The 19371-nt window shown below is 42.3% G+C and overlaps 1 protein-coding gene across 1 annotated transcript in view; it reads left to right on the forward strand.

Moving 5' to 3' along the window:
- Aldh1l2 (aldehyde dehydrogenase 1 family member L2) overlaps positions 1 to 19371 on the forward strand; it is a 51225-nt gene that overhangs the window by 23752 nt on the left and 8102 nt on the right. The window contains exons 10-19 of the mRNA XM_077799039.1: positions 2004 to 2151; positions 4590 to 4709; positions 5412 to 5539; positions 7390 to 7540; positions 10249 to 10319; positions 10400 to 10505; positions 12843 to 12930; positions 13662 to 13755; positions 15365 to 15464; positions 17711 to 17809. Of these exons, the coding sequence (XP_077655165.1) occupies positions 2004 to 2151; positions 4590 to 4709; positions 5412 to 5539; positions 7390 to 7540; positions 10249 to 10319; positions 10400 to 10505; positions 12843 to 12930; positions 13662 to 13755; positions 15365 to 15464; positions 17711 to 17809 (1105 nt within the window). The remainder of the gene's footprint in view (positions 1 to 2003; positions 2152 to 4589; positions 4710 to 5411; positions 5540 to 7389; positions 7541 to 10248; positions 10320 to 10399; positions 10506 to 12842; positions 12931 to 13661; positions 13756 to 15364; positions 15465 to 17710; positions 17810 to 19371) is intronic.

A 19371-nucleotide genomic window follows, 5' to 3' on the forward strand; every position in this document is an offset into this window, starting at 1 on the left:
GATTTTCCTCCAGCATGACATTGCAGTTGAGCTCTGGGTGAGAATGCTAAGCGGGGGTTTTTCTATGTAGCCTGACCCAGAAGGACACCCGACATTGATTACACTTGCCCCCAAATCGTTTTCTCACATCCCCCAAATTACCCAAGTAGAAAGATCTAGAATGAGGGTTATTGGGCTGCCATTAGTCAGAGTGTCTCTACACAGGTTTACAGTGAGCTAAAGGGCTGGAGTCACAGCCTCGCTGTGGTAATGCAAGTGCCAGGATCCTCGTGGTCTTAGCAGAGGCTTTTCTTCCCTGAGTAACTGGGATAATGAGAGGCTGCTAACTAACCAGGGGCCGGGCCATCCTTTGATGGTGGGAGCAGAGAACAGAAGCTAAGGGTGTTTTGATCCCAGGCACACTGTGGTCATTCACTAACTAAACAAGGTAAAGAACCGTCCTCCTCATGATATGGTCCTTTGTATCCACAAAGCGTTATTCTACTGTCCCATCCCCCAGCTCTGGTACTGGAGCAGAACCCAGGAGGCTTAACTGCTGAGCCATATCCCCAGCATCCCCACCTTTGTGTGTGTGTGTGTGTGTGTGTGTGTGTGTGTGTGTGTATGACAGGGTTTCCCTAAATTGCTGAGGCTGGCTTTGAACTTGTGATCCTCCTGCCTCAGCCTCCCAGGCACGAGGATTATAGGTATGCACCACTGTGCCCAGCTCCAAAGCATTTATTCTTGAATATTCTATTTATTAATTTATTCCCTTATTAATTTAACAAAACTGATTGAATACTTATACATATCAGGACAGTTGGGGATAAAGGTACAAACTAGACCAAGTCCCTTCATTCATGGAGCATTGATTCCTGAAACTAAAAATAATCATTTCAAGAGCATAAAGCATTATCAAAAGTCAAGAGTTTTGGTTCCTCAAATTATAGATTTCTCAGCAATGATTTATAAATTTCTAGAAACTTCTAACTAGCTTAATAAAGATTTCAATAGTGTATTCTTAATACTATTTTTTTTTTTTTACTATCTAGATGCCTGCAGGAATTATTCATTTCCTGTTTGAGTGCCTGACTTACCATAATGATTTGATATTAACATCTTGATAACACCATCTGATATCATTACATTGAAAGCCAAGGCACCTCATTTCTTAGAGAATCAATAATTGAACAAGAACTCTGCTGGCTTTCTACACTTAACCCAGTACACCATTACCATCCAAGAGCTGTTAGGGAAGCTGTGATTCAACAAATTAGCCGGAAATCAAAGGATCGAAGAGGGGCTTCAACAAAATCATATTGACCTACCATGTGGTTCTAAGCTAGTCCCTATGTTGAACATGTAATGCGAATAAATGACTGTTTTGCTCTTGTGCATAGTCTAGATAAAATATTCTATAATATTGATTTTCATTTCTCATGATCTTTATAGTTGGAGAATTGCCTTTTTTTCTTACTTATTCTTTGAATTCATTTGAAAGGAAAGTTAACGGACTTTAAGTGAGTAAAATATTTTTGCCTTCATTTATTTTCAATCATGGGTAAAGTTAAAAAAAAAAAGTCACTGTCCTTTAAGACAAATTTTTAATTTTCTTGCCCCTAGTCTTAGCAACCTCTGTGATTATTATCACAAAAGATCTCCTAGGACAGGAGTAGACATGTGACAGAAGTGTCACCTCAAAACAAGGCCAGGTGTGGTCAAGAATGCCTGTTATCCCAGCAGCTCAGGAGGCTGAGGCAGGAGGAGTGCAAGTTCAAGGCCAGCTCAGCAACTTAGTGAGGCCCTAAGCAACTTAGCAGGACCCTGTCTCAAAAAATAAAATATGAAAAGGGCTGGGAATGTAGCTCAGTGGTTAATCACCCCTGGGTTCAATCTCCAGTACCCAAAATAATAATAATAAAATAAAAATAAAGAAAAAAATCAACTTGACAGATGGGAGGAATACATTTCCCCAAAACTCTTTGGAAAAATGTGAGTAACATGAGCTGCTTCTTAACCTTCAGGCTGGTTGAAGAGATCAGACAGAAATGCGGTGGCCTTCAGTTACAGAACGAAGATGTCTACATGGCCACCAGGTTCGAAGACTTCATCCAGAAGGTTGTGAGGAAGTTACGAGGAGAAGACCAAGAGGAGGAGCTTGTGGTGGATTATGTAAGCTTTCCCTCCATGATTCCACTCTACCTCATTAAGATGCGTTTGCTATAAAAGAATGCAGGAGCCAGGTGCAGTGGCCCACGCCTGTAATTTCAGAGGCTTGGGAGGCTGAAGCAGGAGGATCGTGAGTTCAAAGCCAGCCTCAGCAACAGCGAGGCACTAAGCAACTCAGTGAGATGCTGTCTCTAAATAAAATACAAAATAGGGCTGGAGATGTGGTTCTGTGGTTGAGTGCCCCTGAGTTCAATCCCTGGTACCAAAAAAAAAAAAAAAAAAGACTGCTGGGCTTTTCATCCATTTGCTTTATATTTATAACCTTTAAAAATGGCTTTATTGAGATATGCAGATACCATAACATTTCATCACTTTGAAATATACATTTCAGTGTTCTCTAGAACATTCTCATCAGACTTGTTCAATCCTCAACCACCATCTAATTTCGGAGTATTTTCATCACTCCCAAAAGAAAGAACATACCCTTTAGCAGTAGTCTACTCCCTTCCCCTCACCTCCTTCCTCCAGCCCAGGAAACCACTAATTTACTGTCTCTGGATTTGCCTGTTTAAAGCATTTCATATAAATAGAATCAGGCCATTTGTGGCCTTTGTGTCTGGCTTCTGTCACTGAGCATAATGTATTCAGAGTCCATCCACATTGTAGCAAGCATCATTACTTCTGTCCTCTTTCTGACCAAATAATATTCCACTGCATGAATAGACTACAATTTGTTTATCCATTCACAATTGAAGTACATTTGGGTCCCTTCCCTTTTTTGCTATGATGAATATGCTATAAAAAAAATTCATGTATAAGTTGTTGTGTCCATGTTTTCAAATCTTCTGGTTATATACCTAAGAGTAGAATCAATGAGTCATATGGTTGTCCTACGTTTAACTATTTGAGAAACTGCTCAACTGTCTTCCTAAGCAACTACACCGCTTCATGATTTCTCTAGCAAAGGACGAGAATTCCAATTCTCCATATCCTCACATTTGCTGTTACTGTCTTCTCTTGTCGCTGTCCTAGTGGGGGGCAGAGTGGTGAGGATCTCATTGCAATTTGGATTTGCCTTCCCTGTGACTAATGATCTTGAGCATCTTTTTGTGTACTTACTGGGCATTTGTGTATTTTCTTGGATAAATGTTTATTTGAATCCTTTGTGCATTTTTAGATTGGATTATCTTTTTGTTGTTAAGTTGTGAGAGTGCTCTATGTATTTTTGATCCTAGATCTTCATCAGATATGGATCTGCAAATATTTTTTCTTGTTCTAAGGATTTTCTTTTTTTACTTTCTTGACAGCACACACAGCAGGTTTCCATTTTGACAAAGTCTGATTTATCTGTTTGTTTGTTTGTTGCTACTTCTGGTACCGTCTTTTATTCCTTTATTCCTCCTTTACTTCGGCCTTTTGTGTTAAGCAGATTTTGCCTTCCATGCCATTTTAATCCCTGTTGTCTCTTTCACTGTGTCTTTTAGGTATTTCCTTAGTGGCTGTCCTGAGGATTACAATTAGAGTTTTTGCTAAAAGCAATCCCATTCAGATTCACACCGATGTGATACCAATAGTGCAGGAAAACTCAGCCACAGTATGGCTAGTCCCCGTGCCTAATCTGCAGTGACATTTGCATACAAATTCCATCTTCAGGCGTTGTAAGACCACCAACACAGTTTTATAATTATCGCTTCCTACAGTAGTCTTTTAAATCAGCAAGAAGAGTAAAAACAAAAATATATGTAAGCCGACTTCTGTATTTACTCATGTAGCTACATTTACTGATGATCTTTGTTTCTTCATGTGGATCCCAGTTACTGCCCAGAGTTTTTTTCATTTCCACCTGGAGGACACCTTGGGACAGCAATGAATGTTCTGTTTTTCTTCATTTGGAAACATTGTAATTCTTTTCCATTTTTGAAAAACAGTTCAGCCAGGTGACTTGGCTATCATTATCCCCATTTTATTTTGAAAAAACCGAGCTTCATACAAGTTAACTGAGTAACCCCAATTCACTTGTCAGCCAGGGGCAGGGAGTAGAGTTTAGGGAGTACAGGGAGGAATTTAGAAAACAGAACTTATAGTGACACCACGCAGAGGGGAAACCTTAACACAAAGGCGCGAGCAACGACCTGGGAAAGCAGCGACTGCGCGTCACGGATGTTCCACTAGATGGCGGTGTTGCTGCAGGCGGGACCACTCCTGAGTTCTTCCCTCCTTAGGAGACCGGTTAAGCTCTTCCTGACTCAGAGGCCACCCAGAGCACCTTGAGCCCCAAATCTTACCTATTCTTGTCTCTTCTAGACAGTAGACAATAGAAACTAGAATCCCACTGATCACTTCTCCCGCAGCATTAGTGAATTATCTTCTTTACTGACATTCAATATCAAATGGTAAGCACAAAAACCCATCAGATCTATTAATATGATTCTCTCTCTTAGGTTGCAAAGGAGGTCAATGAAATGACAGTAAGAATGCCATATCAATGTTTCATAAATGGACAGTTCACCGATGCAGACGATGGAAAGACTTACGACACCATCAACCCAACAGATGGGTCGGTGAGTAATCACTGTGGTGTGTGCAGGGACAGGCAGCCATGGATTCAGCTCCCGCAGAGCTGCAGAAAGGCAGTCTCGAGACATCCCTTCATCTGCCACGCTGCCTGCAGGCACCTCATGCAATACAATTCTGCGTTTCTTTCAACTCTGATAGCGGCTGCTGTTAACCAGAGTAACCGTTTTAATAGGGTGGATATTTGTTATGAATTTAGACAAAGGGCATGTCAGAGGCACCTCTCTGCATAAAGCTATATATGGGAAAAATTTTTTCAGACTTTGAAAACTTGTGGTAAGAAATCCAGCTTCCCTAAGGCAAGAGGAGAAATATATAGTATTTCTAAATGTGTTCTTCCATAATGAGGTGCGACACAAGAAGCGCTGAGTTTCAGGCTCACAGTTCTCACGTCCAAATGATCCTTTTTTCTTTACCATATTTGTAGAGGTATTCATTTTCCATCAATTTGAATTTTATAAGTGATACTCTGCTTTTTCCTAGTAACAGAATGTCAATTCCAAGAATCCATATATACAAATATCTATATCTATCTATCTATATCTATCTATCTATCTATATCTATCTATCTATCTATATCTATATATCTATATATCTATATCTATATATCTATATCTATCTATATCTATCTATATCTATCTATCTATATATCTATATATATACCTTGTTTTTTGCTTTCCTTGAAACAGACAATATGCAAAGTAGCCTATGCCTCTTTGGTGGATGTTGACAAAGCAGTGGCCGCAGCAAAAGATGCCTTTGAAAACGGCGAATGGGGAAGAATGAATGCCAGAGAAAGAGGAAGGTTGATGTACAGGTGTGTTTTTTAGAAAAGTGAGTCTGTCACCTTTGGATATTGGTTAGCATTGCCAAAAATTTGTAAATTCCTGCAAAACATTCTGGTAGGCACCTGCTATACACTGTCTTCTGTTACTCAAATCCTATCAGTCCTGAATCTGGAAGCTCCTGATGTTTGAGTCATTGCTTGCGTCATTGCTTGCGTCAGCCTGAGTCCTGGTAGGAAAAGAAGTTGAATGAAGGAAGTTGAATGAAGCCACATTGCAGAGGTCTTAGGTGGGGAGACAGAGCAGCTGCTGAACCACAGCCAGTCAAGGGAGGGAGCTGAAAATGTAATCCCCAACCACATTCTCCTCCAGCGTGCCAGCCTCCGTAGGTGTCTCCAGGAGCCAGGTGATGGAGTCGATAACGGTCATCCTCCAAGGTCATGGAGCAGGGTGGAGAATGGACAGAGAGCAGCAGATGGAGATACCCGGCACCCCGTTGTCTTCAAGGATGCAATTTCATTGTCTTTGATATGTAGGGATTCGGAGCACCGGGGAGTACCAGGGCTGGGAGAGAACATGACAGATGAGTAACTGAGCAGGCCAGCAGGAATCAGGCTATCATCAACTCTGTTTTCTGCTCACCTAAAGCTAAATATTTGATCTTAATTAAGTGATCTCTTAGGAGCCAGTCATGGGAGAAACGTTAGGGAGGGAACACCTCAGGCCTGACCCTAGGGTGGCCCCAAAGGAGCAGCTCAGAGAACCACTCCAGGAAGGAGGGGAAACACGCAGCAGAGGCGGACACAGAAGATGGCCTTGGACTCTGTGGTGGTGATTGTAGTCCCTCCATGTCTCTCCAGTTAGTTTAGAAAACATCTCTGTAGCAGCGGGCGCTGGGCAGGTGTGGGGTTCTCGAGCGCGTGGGCTGCGCTCTGAGGTCTGCCTCCTCGTCCCCTCTGTTTCCTGTCCTTGAGCTCCTTCCTCAGCTGCGGTGCTCGGTCACTCAGGCCAGTTGTGTGCACTAGCCTCTGTGTCTCCTTTGTTACTCTTGCACAAATCACGAATGAGATCGTCTAAGATCTGCCTTCCCTACTGGACCCTGATCTCCTAAGGGCAGAGACCTGGTCCATTTGTGTTCACCTCAGAAATCTCAGTCCTAGAATTGTAATATTACCTTAATAAGTGTTTAGCATCTTCTGGGGTATTTTGATAGCTCCCTCTCCATCGATATTAATTTTTGTGATCTTGCTTTTTTCTTGAATACACTTGTTTGGTTTTTATCAACTTTGAGCTGTATTATTTCTTCTCTATTTCATGAATTTCTGCTCCTCCTCTTATTTCTTCCTTCCTACTTTGTAATTTGAAAATAACTTGTTGGCTATTTTAGCTTCTTTCTGATACAAGTACTTTAAGTTATAAATGTTCATCTGAGTACTATTTCATCCCAGATATTCTGATATTTTAAGCTTTTATTATCTATTAAGTCAAAGCATTTTTTATTTACTTTTCTTGTGCTCTCTTCCTTGACCTCTGAGATATTTGTAAGTGTGCCATTTAATTTTGAAGTCATTGACATGTGGGGTGGGGTTCTATATATCTTAAGGCGATTGATTTCTAATGTAATAAAAAATGCAGGAAACACAGTCTGCATGATTTCAAATTTAAAAAAAAGTAATAGAAATGGTTTTTATATTGATTGTATTGGTTACATACAAGTCAAAGCTGATCAAATCGAATACTTCAAATAGGTACATTTTATTGTACTTCAATTTTACCTCAATAAAGCTATGGGAGGAAAAAGAAATCTCAGTCTTAGGATATCATATTTATAATAAGGATGCAATCAATAATCACTGATTGACTGTTTTCACTGGCCATGCAGACTTGCAGACCTACTAGAAGAAAACCAAGAAGAGCTAGCAACCATCGAAGCCCTTGACTCTGGGGCTGTCTACACCTTGGCTCTGAAGACTCACATTGGGATGTCTGTGCAAACGTTCAGATACTTTGCCGGCTGGTGTGACAAAATTCAGGTAAGCATGAATGGTCTTTGTTCTGAAAGGAAGAGGGACTAACATCCATGAGTTGTCACCAGGTACTGGGTCAGACCTGTTTTTTCCATAGGTTTTCTCACCTATGTGGCATGGCTGTCTTAGTCAGTTTTGTGCTGCTACACCAGCTTACCTGGGACTGGGCCATTTATAAAGCACAGAGATTTATTCTGTCCTAGTTCTAGGAACTGGGAAGTGTGAGTTCAGGTTGCCAGCAGGTCTGGTCTCTGGTTCCAAGATGGCACCTGGTAGCTGCATCCTATGGAAAGGTGGAACAGTGTCCTCACATGGCAGAAGAGCAGGAGAGAGAGACTCCCCTCCCATCGGCCCTTTTTACAGCAGCATTAATCCTCGAATGAGGACCGAGCCCCCGTGATATAAGCACCTCACACGAGACCCCACCTCACAGCACTTGGTTTTTGGATTAAGTTGCAATTACAGGAATTATGGGGGGCACAGTCAGACCATAGCAGTGGTTATAAGGTGTGAGGTCAGTGGACAGCTGTTGTCCCTTACTGTGGACCAGGAAACGGGCTGGAGGGATGAGTGCCTTCCTGTGACCCACAGCAAGTCAACTGCAGGGCCAGGTTCCACCGCAGGCTTTTCCGAATCTGTAGCCACCACGGTCTTCCTTGGGCTTTGCCATCACCCATCGAGTCGTCATCTAGATGTCTAGAGAGAACCCTGGGGTCAGGCGGGGTTGCCAACGCAGACGTCTACAGAGGCCAAAGGACAAACGTAGGTGGTGGAGGCCGACTGAGCGCAAGAACATTTTGGTAAAAACAAGGGTATAATAAATATTTCATTTTCCTTTTATTCTATGGTAAGAAACAGGGCATGCTTGGTGGTGAGTGTCAACTACACTTGGCCTCAGCACTGGGGACAGACACAAAGGAAAAAGGGAGGCCACCACCGAGAGCAGCGACCACCCTCGGCAGGGATGCACCAAACCTCTGCAGGAGCTTCTCCTGCAGCCGCATCCCAGGAGGGAGGAAGGGGGAGGGGGAAGGGAAAGGGGCTTTAGAAAGCATTCCCCCCCTACCCCCACCCCGTGCCTTGTGCTTATGTCACCCATGGGCCATCTCTGTCTCTAAGGAGACTGAGAAACACCTTATCTGTGAGCATCGCTGCCACCAACATTAGCATAGAGTCAGAGAGGCCCGGGTCCAGTCTCAACTCTGCCATTTACCAAGTGTAAAAGCTATGTTAGCACCAGTACAGTGTGCACACCTGTATCCCAGCTACTCTGGAGGCTGAGGCAGGAGGACCCCAAGGTCAAGGCCAGCTTGGACAACTCAGTGAGACCCTGTCTCAAAATAAAAAATAAAAGGAGCTGGGGATGGGGCTCAGTGGTAGAGCATCCCTGGGTTCAATCCCAGTTCTTTAACAATAATTTTAAAAAGTTATTTTACCTCTCAGCACCTTACTTTCCTCGTCTGTAAAATGGCTGCAGTTGATACATCCATTGAAAGTTATAAGGATAGGAAATAAGTGCTTCTACAGGACAAGATAAGCCTGAAGCATTGGAAGTTACACCTGAAGGAAGTGTTGATGATGTCCAGCCGCAGGGTCGTGCACCTGCAGACATTCAGTGCTTCAGGGCCACCTCCTCTCCTCAAATGTGAGATCCAAATAGCTCTGGAACCTGAAAATTGGTTGGATTGGTTCAGACCCAAGGGCTGCCAGACACTGACCTGAGTGAGGATCAGTCTATTTATGGTCTTTATTTGTATCACTTCGAGTCAAGATTCCTATGCTTCACTGAGTAAATATGAACGTGTTTGATTATGGAGGGTTTTGTAGATCTCACGATGGGTAGTAGATAGGATATGTGCACTATGTTGTTTCTAGAGGCCAAAAAATTCTGAATTCCGAAGTAGACCTGGCTGCAAGGGGCTCAGGTAAGAGATGGTTCCCTGGCATCCATGAGAGCAATGATCTTACCTGACAAAGCGAGTGAATAGCTCCGGTTAAAAACTAAGATTGTGAGCTCCTTTGGATTAAGTTTGGCTGTGTATAACAGAAATCCCAAATAAGAAGCTTCTTTTTCTCTCATTTTTGAGAAGTCCCAAGGCAGGCAGGCAGGCAGGTAGAACTAGTACGTGAGATGCAGGCTCCTTCCATCTCTGCCAGGCCATCCTTACTGCCATGTGCCTTCTACCCTCAAGGCTGTCTCTTGGTCTCAGGATAACCACTGCAGTGCCAGCCATTTCAGCAACATTCTAAAGTAGGAAGGAGGAGGAAGTGGGAGTAAAGGGTAGGGTAAAAGAGTATTTGTTGTAACTGAGTCAGTCTACGTTAAAGCTTTGGGCTTATATTTCCCACTGACCAGGAGACACAGTATTTTTTTTCTGGGCACAGTGCTGTCGCCATTGTTAACTGGGGGTCCTACTAGGAAGGAGAGAGAGGAGAGTGGATAATGGGGTGGGCAGTTAACATTCTCTGCCATGCTTTGAGGTTGGAAATGGAGGTGACTTAATCAGAATCCTTTATTCTCTTGTCTCCTAGTTCTTTTGAGACATGAACAGCCGTCCCTCTTGGGTGGGTGGGGATGTATTTCTTATGTGTTTGACGATGCCTTTTCACATCACCTCAGAAAAATGAGAGAGGAGGGCAGAAGAGGGATTCTTTGAGATGAAATGCACTACTTTACCTTGGTAAAGGAAGCGCCCACTTGTTCTGTTCTTCAGGGCTCCACGATCCCCATCAACCAGGCCCGTCCAAGTCGCAACCTGTCCTTCACCAAGAAGGAGCCGCTGGGGTAAGACTCAGAGCGCCTCTGAGTGACTCTCCCGCGAGTGAGTCTGAGGCAGCTGAGGATGTCGCATCTCCCCGCTGCAGGGTCTGTGCCATCATCATCCCCTGGAATTACCCGCTCATGATGCTGGCCTGGAAGAGCGCCGCCTGCCTGGCCGCAGGCAACACCTTAGTGCTCAAGCCCGCGCAGGTGAGTGGGCCCGCGGACAGTCCCCCTCTGTGTGCTCAGCCACACACCTCTGTGCACGGTGCCTCGCTAAACAAAAACGAGATCCAATACCAAGACGCCTTTTCCTGTGTCATGGGTGACTTCATTTAAAATGTTCATTTTTAACAGCCACCTAATCATCCTAGGGAGATTCTATAATTCAGAACTTCCAAGGTGGTGTAGCTCAATGAAACCCATTGCCCTGTTACAAACCAGTTCAAAACTTGCAAAATGCCAAGTGCCCAAACAGTGGAGAATTATGTCAAGGAACTATGAGACATCAAAATAAAAATATGCAGGCATGCAAACATGATCATCCAAAATGTTGTAAAGATGTGGAAAATGAGGGAAGAACATGTAAAAAAAAAAAAAAACCTATAATCGTGGCAATTTTATAAGAATATTTATGTGTGGACAGCAAGGAAATACTTTTAAAATAGATCAGGTAAACCAGGCACATTCTCATAATCCCAGGAGCGCAGGAGGCTGAGGCAGGAGGATCACAAATTTGAGACCAGCCTGGGCAACTTTGAAGACCCTTTCTCAAAATTAAAAATAAAGGAGCTGGGGATGTGGTTCAGTGATAGAGTACCACAGAGTTCAATCCTTGGTACAAAAACAAACAAAACCAAACAAAATTAGGCAATTCTCAAATACATCCATTACTGCCACATACAGTAGCTCTTCAAGAAAAATGTAGTAGCCAATGTAACAGAGAGCATTACTAAGTACAGTACTTACAGACAGTGCTACAGTTCCAAGGTGCATAAGTCAGGGAGAAAACTTGGAGTCTGTTCTGGAAGAGTTTACAATTAGTTACTTATCAACCAATTTCTTCTTTTAACATGTATGCTATGCCAAATCTCATTTGGCATAGCTACATGGTAATTCAAACACAGCCACCTTTCCAAAATTCCTAAGTTACAGAAGTAAATAATGAATTCTCCCTCCTATCACTCTTCCCCAGTGAACCAGTTTCCCTCCTTAGTGGCAATCAAATGTTATCAATGGCTATTTATTTGTTTCTTAGATATTCCAGAGATAGATACCTGTACATAAAAACACAGATTTTTTTAAACAAAATACATATATATGCATATGTATATATATATATATTTGTGTATATATATATATATTTGTGTATATATATGTATGTATTTGTAAAATATACAAAAATACACATATTGTGTGTTTGTGTATGTGTGTGTATATGTTTGTTTATATATTTGTATATTTTACACATTGGTTTAATCCTTGATGTGTTCCTATAACAAAATACCTGAGATTGGGTAACTTATAAAGTATAGAGTTTTATTTGGTTCATGATTCTGGTAGATGAAGGGTCCAAAGAACATAATGCCAGCATCCTGGAGACACAAACACACACACACACACACACACACACACACACACACACACTGATGGCTGCATCACAAATTGGTGGAGAGGTGGAAAGGAAACTGGCCACATGCAGAAGGAACCAAGCACATGGGATAGACTTACTTTATACAGCCTCCTGTCAGCCAGGTGCAGTGGCACATGCCTGTAATCCCAGCTACTCAGGAGACTAACGTAGAAGGGCAGGGGCTCATAGTGGAAGGACTACTAGTATACGTAGAGAGATTGGGCAGTACCACTCCAGTGTATTGTTGCCAAAAGTGCATAACTTGAACCTAATTGTGAGAAATTCAGGCCAAGGGGACAGTGCATGAAATAACTGGTCTGTGTTCTTCAAAAATATTAGTTCAATGAAATATAAAGGAAAACTCAAACTCTCCCAGATGAACGGAGACAATATGCATAACTAAATGTAAAACAAAACAAAACAAAAAGATACACAGAAACAACCCATGCTCTTGGGTTTTCTTTTGCAATAATAGACATTGTTGAAACAACTGGCTAAATCTAAAGTGTGATAGGTGTTCTATCAGTTGTGATTCCCCCAATTTTGAAAATTGTACTGTTTGTATGTAAGAGAATTTCTTGCTTTTAGTAAATGTGTATAGAAACACTGAGAGGCAAACAGTGCATACTATACATCTTACCTCTAAAGTAGTGTGGGGAGAAAATATATGTATATATAAAGAGGGTAAAGCAAATATAGAAACAGGTTAACATTTGAGGGATGAGGGTGAAGAATATAGAATTCTTTGCACTATTACTTTGGTAACTTTGCTGTAAGTCTGAAATCACATCAAAATATAAAAATAATAGAACAATGTAAAATGAAATGAGCTCTCTCATAACCATCAAGGGGAGAACCAGGTACAGGTGCAAAGGACAGGAGAGTGTGAGAGGTAACTGGTGTCTGCCTGTCAGGTCACGCCCTTGACTGCCCTGAAGTTTGCAGAGCTCTCGGTGAAGGCAGGCTTTCCCAGGGGGGTCATCAACATCATTCCAGGCTCAGGTAAGCCCTCAGGGACCCACTTGGCTATGACCGGGGAGTGGCATGGGATGGGAGTGGCATGGGGTAGCCCAGTGGCTGTTTTCCCACTGGAGTCTTAACCCTGAGTTGTATTAAAACTAAATACAGTTTACCAAGTGTAATGTACCTCACCATGTGCTGAAATCTTAAAGTAGAAATGTAGTGTCCAGTGAGCAGAGGAAGGTAGTGGGGGGGGCGGTGTACAACATCATTAAACTGACCCCGAGGTGGTTAGGTTTCTGAAAACTGCTAATAATGTAAATGTTCAAAATAAGGCAGTAAAGTGTGTTGACATAATAGAATTCAGTAGTTACGGTTATGGAGAATTTTAATAACATCAAAAATCATTGTTAAAATGACAATCAGGAGCCAGGCACCATCGTGCAGCCTATCATCCCAGCTCCTGGGGAGGCTGAGGTGGGAGGATCTCAAGTTCAAGGTCAGTCTGGGAAACTTAGTAAAATCCATTTTGATTTTTCAGTAACTACTTTGGAGGATAACAAGCAAGGCTTACCCACCAGTTTTTTCTGGGTGTGGGGGTGACAGTCGCTTAGAGGATATTACTTTAGATTTTTTTTTGTTAGTAATTAATACAGAAAATATAAAACTATCATGTAATAAAAGCTTAGAAATTCTAATTCCATGAATTCAAACCTCTCTCATGCAAGACCTGAGTAATGTTTTAACGACTGTTTTATCTCCTAATTCTACAGGTGGGGTAGCAGGACAACGTCTTTCTGAGCACCCTGATATCCGCAAACTTGGGTTCACTGGCTCCACCTCTATTGGCAAACAGATCATGAAGAGGTATAGACTTTACTGTGTCAACGCTAAAGACACGTTAATCCGGGGTTCTGTTTTTGTTTAAACAGAGCACTTCTGGGGTTAGAAAAACACATCAGATGTAGAGGAGAAACCTACTTATCACTGCTGCACATTGAAATGTTTGAATAAAAGACTTTCCAAAGCTTTAAAGTCCACAGCAAACAAAGCCAGAGCTATGTTGAAATCTACCCTGTTGGTAACTTTCAACAACTCAGCACAAAAAGTTTCTGCACTAACACTGTGGCCCAGATTGTTTGGGGAGCATAAGTAAGAAACTGAAAAGATGTTTGTGATAGATTTATATATTCTAAATGACATGGATTCTCAAAATGTAGTAATATTGGTTTTTTTTAAAACTGCTAATAATGTAAATGTTCAAAATAAGGCAGTAAAGTGTGATAACGTAATAGAATACAGTAGTCATGGTTCTGGAGAATTTTAATAACATCAAAAATCATTGTTAAAATGGTAATCAGGAGCCAGGGACCATGGTGCAGCCTGTCATCCCAGCTCCTGGGGAGGCTGAGGTAGCAGGATCTCAAGTTCAAGGTCAGTCTGGGAAACTCAGTAAGACCCTGACTCAAACTCAAAAATAGAAAGGGCTGGGGATGTAACGCCAAGATAGAGCGCTTGCTTAGCATGAGGCCCAGAGTTCAATCCCCAGCCGCAAAAAAAACCACCACCACTAAGAAAAGATAATAGGGTGTCTCAAGTGCATAAGGCCCTGGGTTTAACCCCAGCACCCCTGCCACACACGCACACGGATAATTAGGGAGGGAAACAGGGTATAGAATTGTATCTATCCAGTGATTGAAACCATTTTAAAAAACGTTAACAGCTCCTGTAGGACACACATCAGAAATAAGTACATGGAAATGGTGAAAACAAAGGTCATGGAGCCATAGAGTGGATTCTTTCCCAATCTGTCTACATTTCTGTCTGCATGTCTTAAATAAGAACACTTACCTAAGACAGGAATGAAACAGCGGCTTCTAAAATTGATACTCCCTGCCCCAGTGTTCCACTAGTCTAGTTAAAGATTGGATTTTCTTGGCAAGTGTTTATATAACCCAAATTCCCAGAGAATGGGAATTTACCCGCAAGGATCTCTGATCATTTGACCACACAAAAAATTTAAGACTTTTTATCATGAAAAATTCCTAATACTACGCCAAACACACGGAAACATACAATGACTGACGCCCATGTGCCCAGCACCCAGCTTCCCAGCCAGCCACTGCTCTGCACCCACATTTTGTCTTTGGATGGGTTTCTTACTGTTTTTGAGCTTCAGCTATGCTTTCCAGGCCAACTGTAAGTAGCCTATAATTAAAAAAGCAAGGGCAGGGGGAGGCTGAAGCAGGAGGGTCGTGAGTTCAAAGCCAGCCTCAGCAAAAATGAGACGCTAAGCAACTCAATGAGGCCCTGTCTCTAAATAAAATACAAAATAGGGCTGGGGTGTGTGGCTCAGTGGTCGAGCGTCCCTGAGTTCAATCCCAAATACCAAATAAATAACTAAGTAAATAAAGCCACGGTGGAAGTGTAGCGGGGACACTGACAAAATGCTCATTTCCCGTCTATCTTCCTGTAGCTGTGCAGTAAGCAACCTGAAGAAAGTGTCCCTTGAGCTCGGCGGCAAGTCCCCACTTATAATCTTCAATGACTGTGAACTTGACAAGGCCGTGCGAATGGTGAGAGCGGTTCAAAGGCGGGTGAACAGCCCGCTTCTGAAACATTCCCCTGCTTCTTTATTGGAGGTCTTAAATGAGATTTAGTCTTATCTAGTTATAAACAGGCACCGTCTTTTTCATACTAAGAGCACTTAACATTTTTAAAAAGTAGTATTCATATAATTTCTCCAATTAAAATGTTTTCAAAAATGGAACATAAGTCACAGTAGTCACGTCGAAAAGCTTCCAAAGACGTTCTGATGTTGCTCCTGGCTTCTTCCTCCTTTCCCCTGACACCTCGCCCCTTCCAAGGTCACTACTTTTATTTGTTTTACTAATCAACACACAGTAAAGGGTCCTCTATTAAAAAATCATTGGCAGCCAGACACAGTGGCACGTCTATAGTTCGGGAGGCTGAGGCAGGAAGATCTTGAGCCCAGGAATTCAGGAGCAGCCTGGGCAACATAACCAGACCCTGCCTCTTAAAAAAAAAAAAAAAGTAATTGGCGGTGTCACTCTCCTGGTTTTAGCAATGTGGCTTTATAAGGTATTACTAGGGAGGAAGCTGGGTGGGGTACATAGGGCTTCCTACTATTTTTGCAATACCACCGAGTCTTAAGCTATATCAAAGTATAAAAACTTACTTTAAGTAAAACTTGAAGGTTATAAAAAAGAGTTGGGGCTGGGCGCAGTGGTGCACACCTATAATCCCAGCAGCTCAGGAGGCTGAGACAGGAGGATCACAGGTTCAAAGCCAGCCTCAGCAAAAAGAGAGCAGCTAAACAACTCAGTGAGACCCTGTCTCTAAATAAAAAACCAAATAGGGCTGGGGTGTGACTCAGTGGCCACATGCCCCTGAGTTCAATCCCCAGTGCAAAAAAAAAAAAAAAAAAAAAAGGTGGGCTAGTCCTCATTCTTCACTTCTGAGATTCAGGCCTGCAGAGAGCTACCACTGGCACGGTTGTGCTGAGCCTCCTGGAAATTCTGGGGGAAGTCAGGGTTTCCTGTTCTGTGCTGTCCCCCAGCCTGTGCACTGAGAAGCCTTTCACATCCCGCTCTCTGTGATCTTAATGCACACCCACAGCCAAGCCTCATTGTGCAAGGGCCCATAAGAGAAAGCGTGGCCTGGGAGTGAAGGAGACCCGACTCCTGTGTGCATATGAGGTGGCCCTTCACTGGCAGGCAGTGGCTGGGGATACGCAGGTCAACATCAGGGTCAGGACTCCCCTGGACGTCTAGATTTCTGAAAAAGACTGAGGAGTAGAAAAAGGGAGGAGGTACTTTTTCCTATACCATACTGTTAATTTTTTTTTTTTTTAAGTATCAATTCACTAGGTTTCTCATGCTCTTGTTCATATAACATGAATTAACAGGAACAACCAAAGAGTGCTGAGGGTGAAATAACTACATGTGGAGAAAATCACATATAATGATTAGAGAAGGCCATTCCTTCTTTTTTCCTATCATCAGATATTCACAAATAGTTTGCTATCGGCCACCATTAGCCTCTACAGCATAGGAATGTGTGCCTTTACATAGAGTTCTGGTTCCCACCATGTAAGAACTTGTGAGTACAGGAAATACTATGCTATTTCATATATATATATATATATATTATTTATTTATTTATTTTACCCAGTTTAGGGAGGTTCCAAGGGGTGAATTATCCCCTAAATTTAGAAAAAGAAGATGCAACAAAACCCTGTGAATTAGGGCTCAGTGGGAGAGTGCTTGCCTAGCATGCACAAGGCCCTGGGTTTGATCCCTAGCAACACACACACACACACACACACACACACACACACACACACAATGAATCTTCTTAAGCACTCATTTTTTGAGCGCCTTCATTTAAAATATTTTGCAGACTTCTTGAAAAATGGATCTTCCTTTCCATGGGGGGCATGATAAGGAAGGCTTTCTAAAGCGGTGATTTCTATGAACCGACATACAGATTTTAAAAGCAAAACTTATTATACAAGTATTATATTTAAATGTATACAGAATAATCGAGATTTTTCTTGCAGTATACAACTTGTTCTTAGTGGTATAGACTTACTGTTATAAACATTTTGGAAAGTGCTCATGGACCAAAAACAGCTAAGTCAAGACTAAACATCCCCCAGCAATTCTCACCACTGAGACTTAAGTCTCAGTGACTCTGTGTTGCCTGCTGTCTTCCAGTAACACCTAGTTCTCTCTGTAAAATTGTACGTCAGCGTTGACTTTTCGGCCGTACAGTCACTGTTTTGCCTTCTGTGTTGAAGGGCATGAGCGCTGTGTTCTTCAACAAAGGAGAGAACTGTATTGCCGCTGGGCGACTGTTTGTGGAAGAATCCATCCACGATGAATTTGTGACCAAAGTGGTAAGGCATCTTCAGATTTGCTTTCAGTTGCATAGAAATTGCTTTTGTTTGAGCTGAGTGTGGTGGTGCACATGACTCGAGAGGCTGAGGCAGGAGAATCCCAAGTTCAAGGCCAACCTGGGCAATTTGATGAGACCCCATCTCAAAATTTTTGAAAAGGGCTGGGGTGTAGCTCAGTGATAGAGCACTTACCTAGCATGCCCAAAGCCCTGGGTTCAATCTCTAGTACCCCCCCCCCTACACACACACAAAGAAGTTGCTTTTGCTTGGAAAGTACTTCTGGGATTTTTCATGAATTTTTAGGTTGATAACAATATTGTTATTATTTTTTTTTAAATTAGCCTTGGCTGGGGGTGTGGCTCAGTGGCAGAGCATGTGCTTACAATGCAGGAGGTCCTGAATTCAATCCGTGTTTTCTTTGTGTGCTTTTAGGTTTGGGTTTTTTTTTTTTTTTTCTTCATTATTGGGGATGAAACCCAGGTCCTTGCATATGCTGGGCAAGCACTCTACCGCTGAGCTACAGCCCAGGCGCCCAGTCCATTATGTTTTTATAAAATTAAAAAATGACCAACAGTCCTTTATTTTGTCTAGCAGTATACTGACATATTTACAGTTACAGTATATGACATCTAGAATTTGCTTCAAAATAAACCAGGAAAAGCAGAAGTGAGGAGGGGAATCAATGGGCCAGAGTTGGTAGTTTCTGACGCTGTGTGAGGAGTACTTGTGGATTCATTTTATGATCTCTCTGCTTTTATATGTGTTTCTAATTTTTCATAGTCACAAGTTACAAGTCTGTGTGAAAACCTTAAATCTACTTGAGAGCTGTCAGTACCTATACCTTGCCCTGCATTTTTTGGCCCATTAGATCCTTGACACTTCAGAGAGCTATACTCCTGGATTTTTATGAATCCCTGAATTATCTATGAGAGGTACATCACTAGATCCTTACAAGACTCTATTTTGCACTTAACATGACAGGATATCATTTCTTCCACTAGCATAACTAACTCCACAAATAGCTCCTGTTGGCTGGTCATGAATCCATAGACATGGAACTAACAGTCATTAATAGGACTGTTAAGGTAAATTCTGTGGCTAAAATAAACTCTAAATTATGCCATGTTGTATCATTATAAAGGTAATATTAATTATGAACTTGCTTATATTTGCAAAACTACCACCTAGCTTTTTTATTTCTCCCCAGAACCAATTTCCTACATTCCATCCTGCCCCCAAAGCAAAGGAATCCTCTGCATGAGAGCAGATTCCAAGAAGTCAGAGAGTGGCAGGCGGGGCAGGCAGTGGGCAGGGGCTGCCTCCTGAACTCTGCAATTTAGTTTGTGTCTCAGTAAAATGCAGCGTGCAGAACTAAACACCACAGGCTCTCAGGGTCAGCAATAACTGGATGAAATTTCAATGCTGAGACCAGAAAGTTCAAGGATGTGCTCTCTCTGCCCATCAGCAAGCACCTTTTGCACACGAGCTTTGTGTGCTCATTCGACACCTGTTTCTTGAGCACCTGCTTAATACCACTTAATACCACACACTGTGCTGGGTGC

Source organism: Urocitellus parryii, chromosome 5 (genome assembly GCF_045843805.1).
Source record: "Urocitellus parryii isolate mUroPar1 chromosome 5, mUroPar1.hap1, whole genome shotgun sequence".
In the NCBI taxonomy this organism is placed as follows: domain Eukaryota; kingdom Metazoa; phylum Chordata; class Mammalia; order Rodentia; family Sciuridae; genus Urocitellus; species Urocitellus parryii.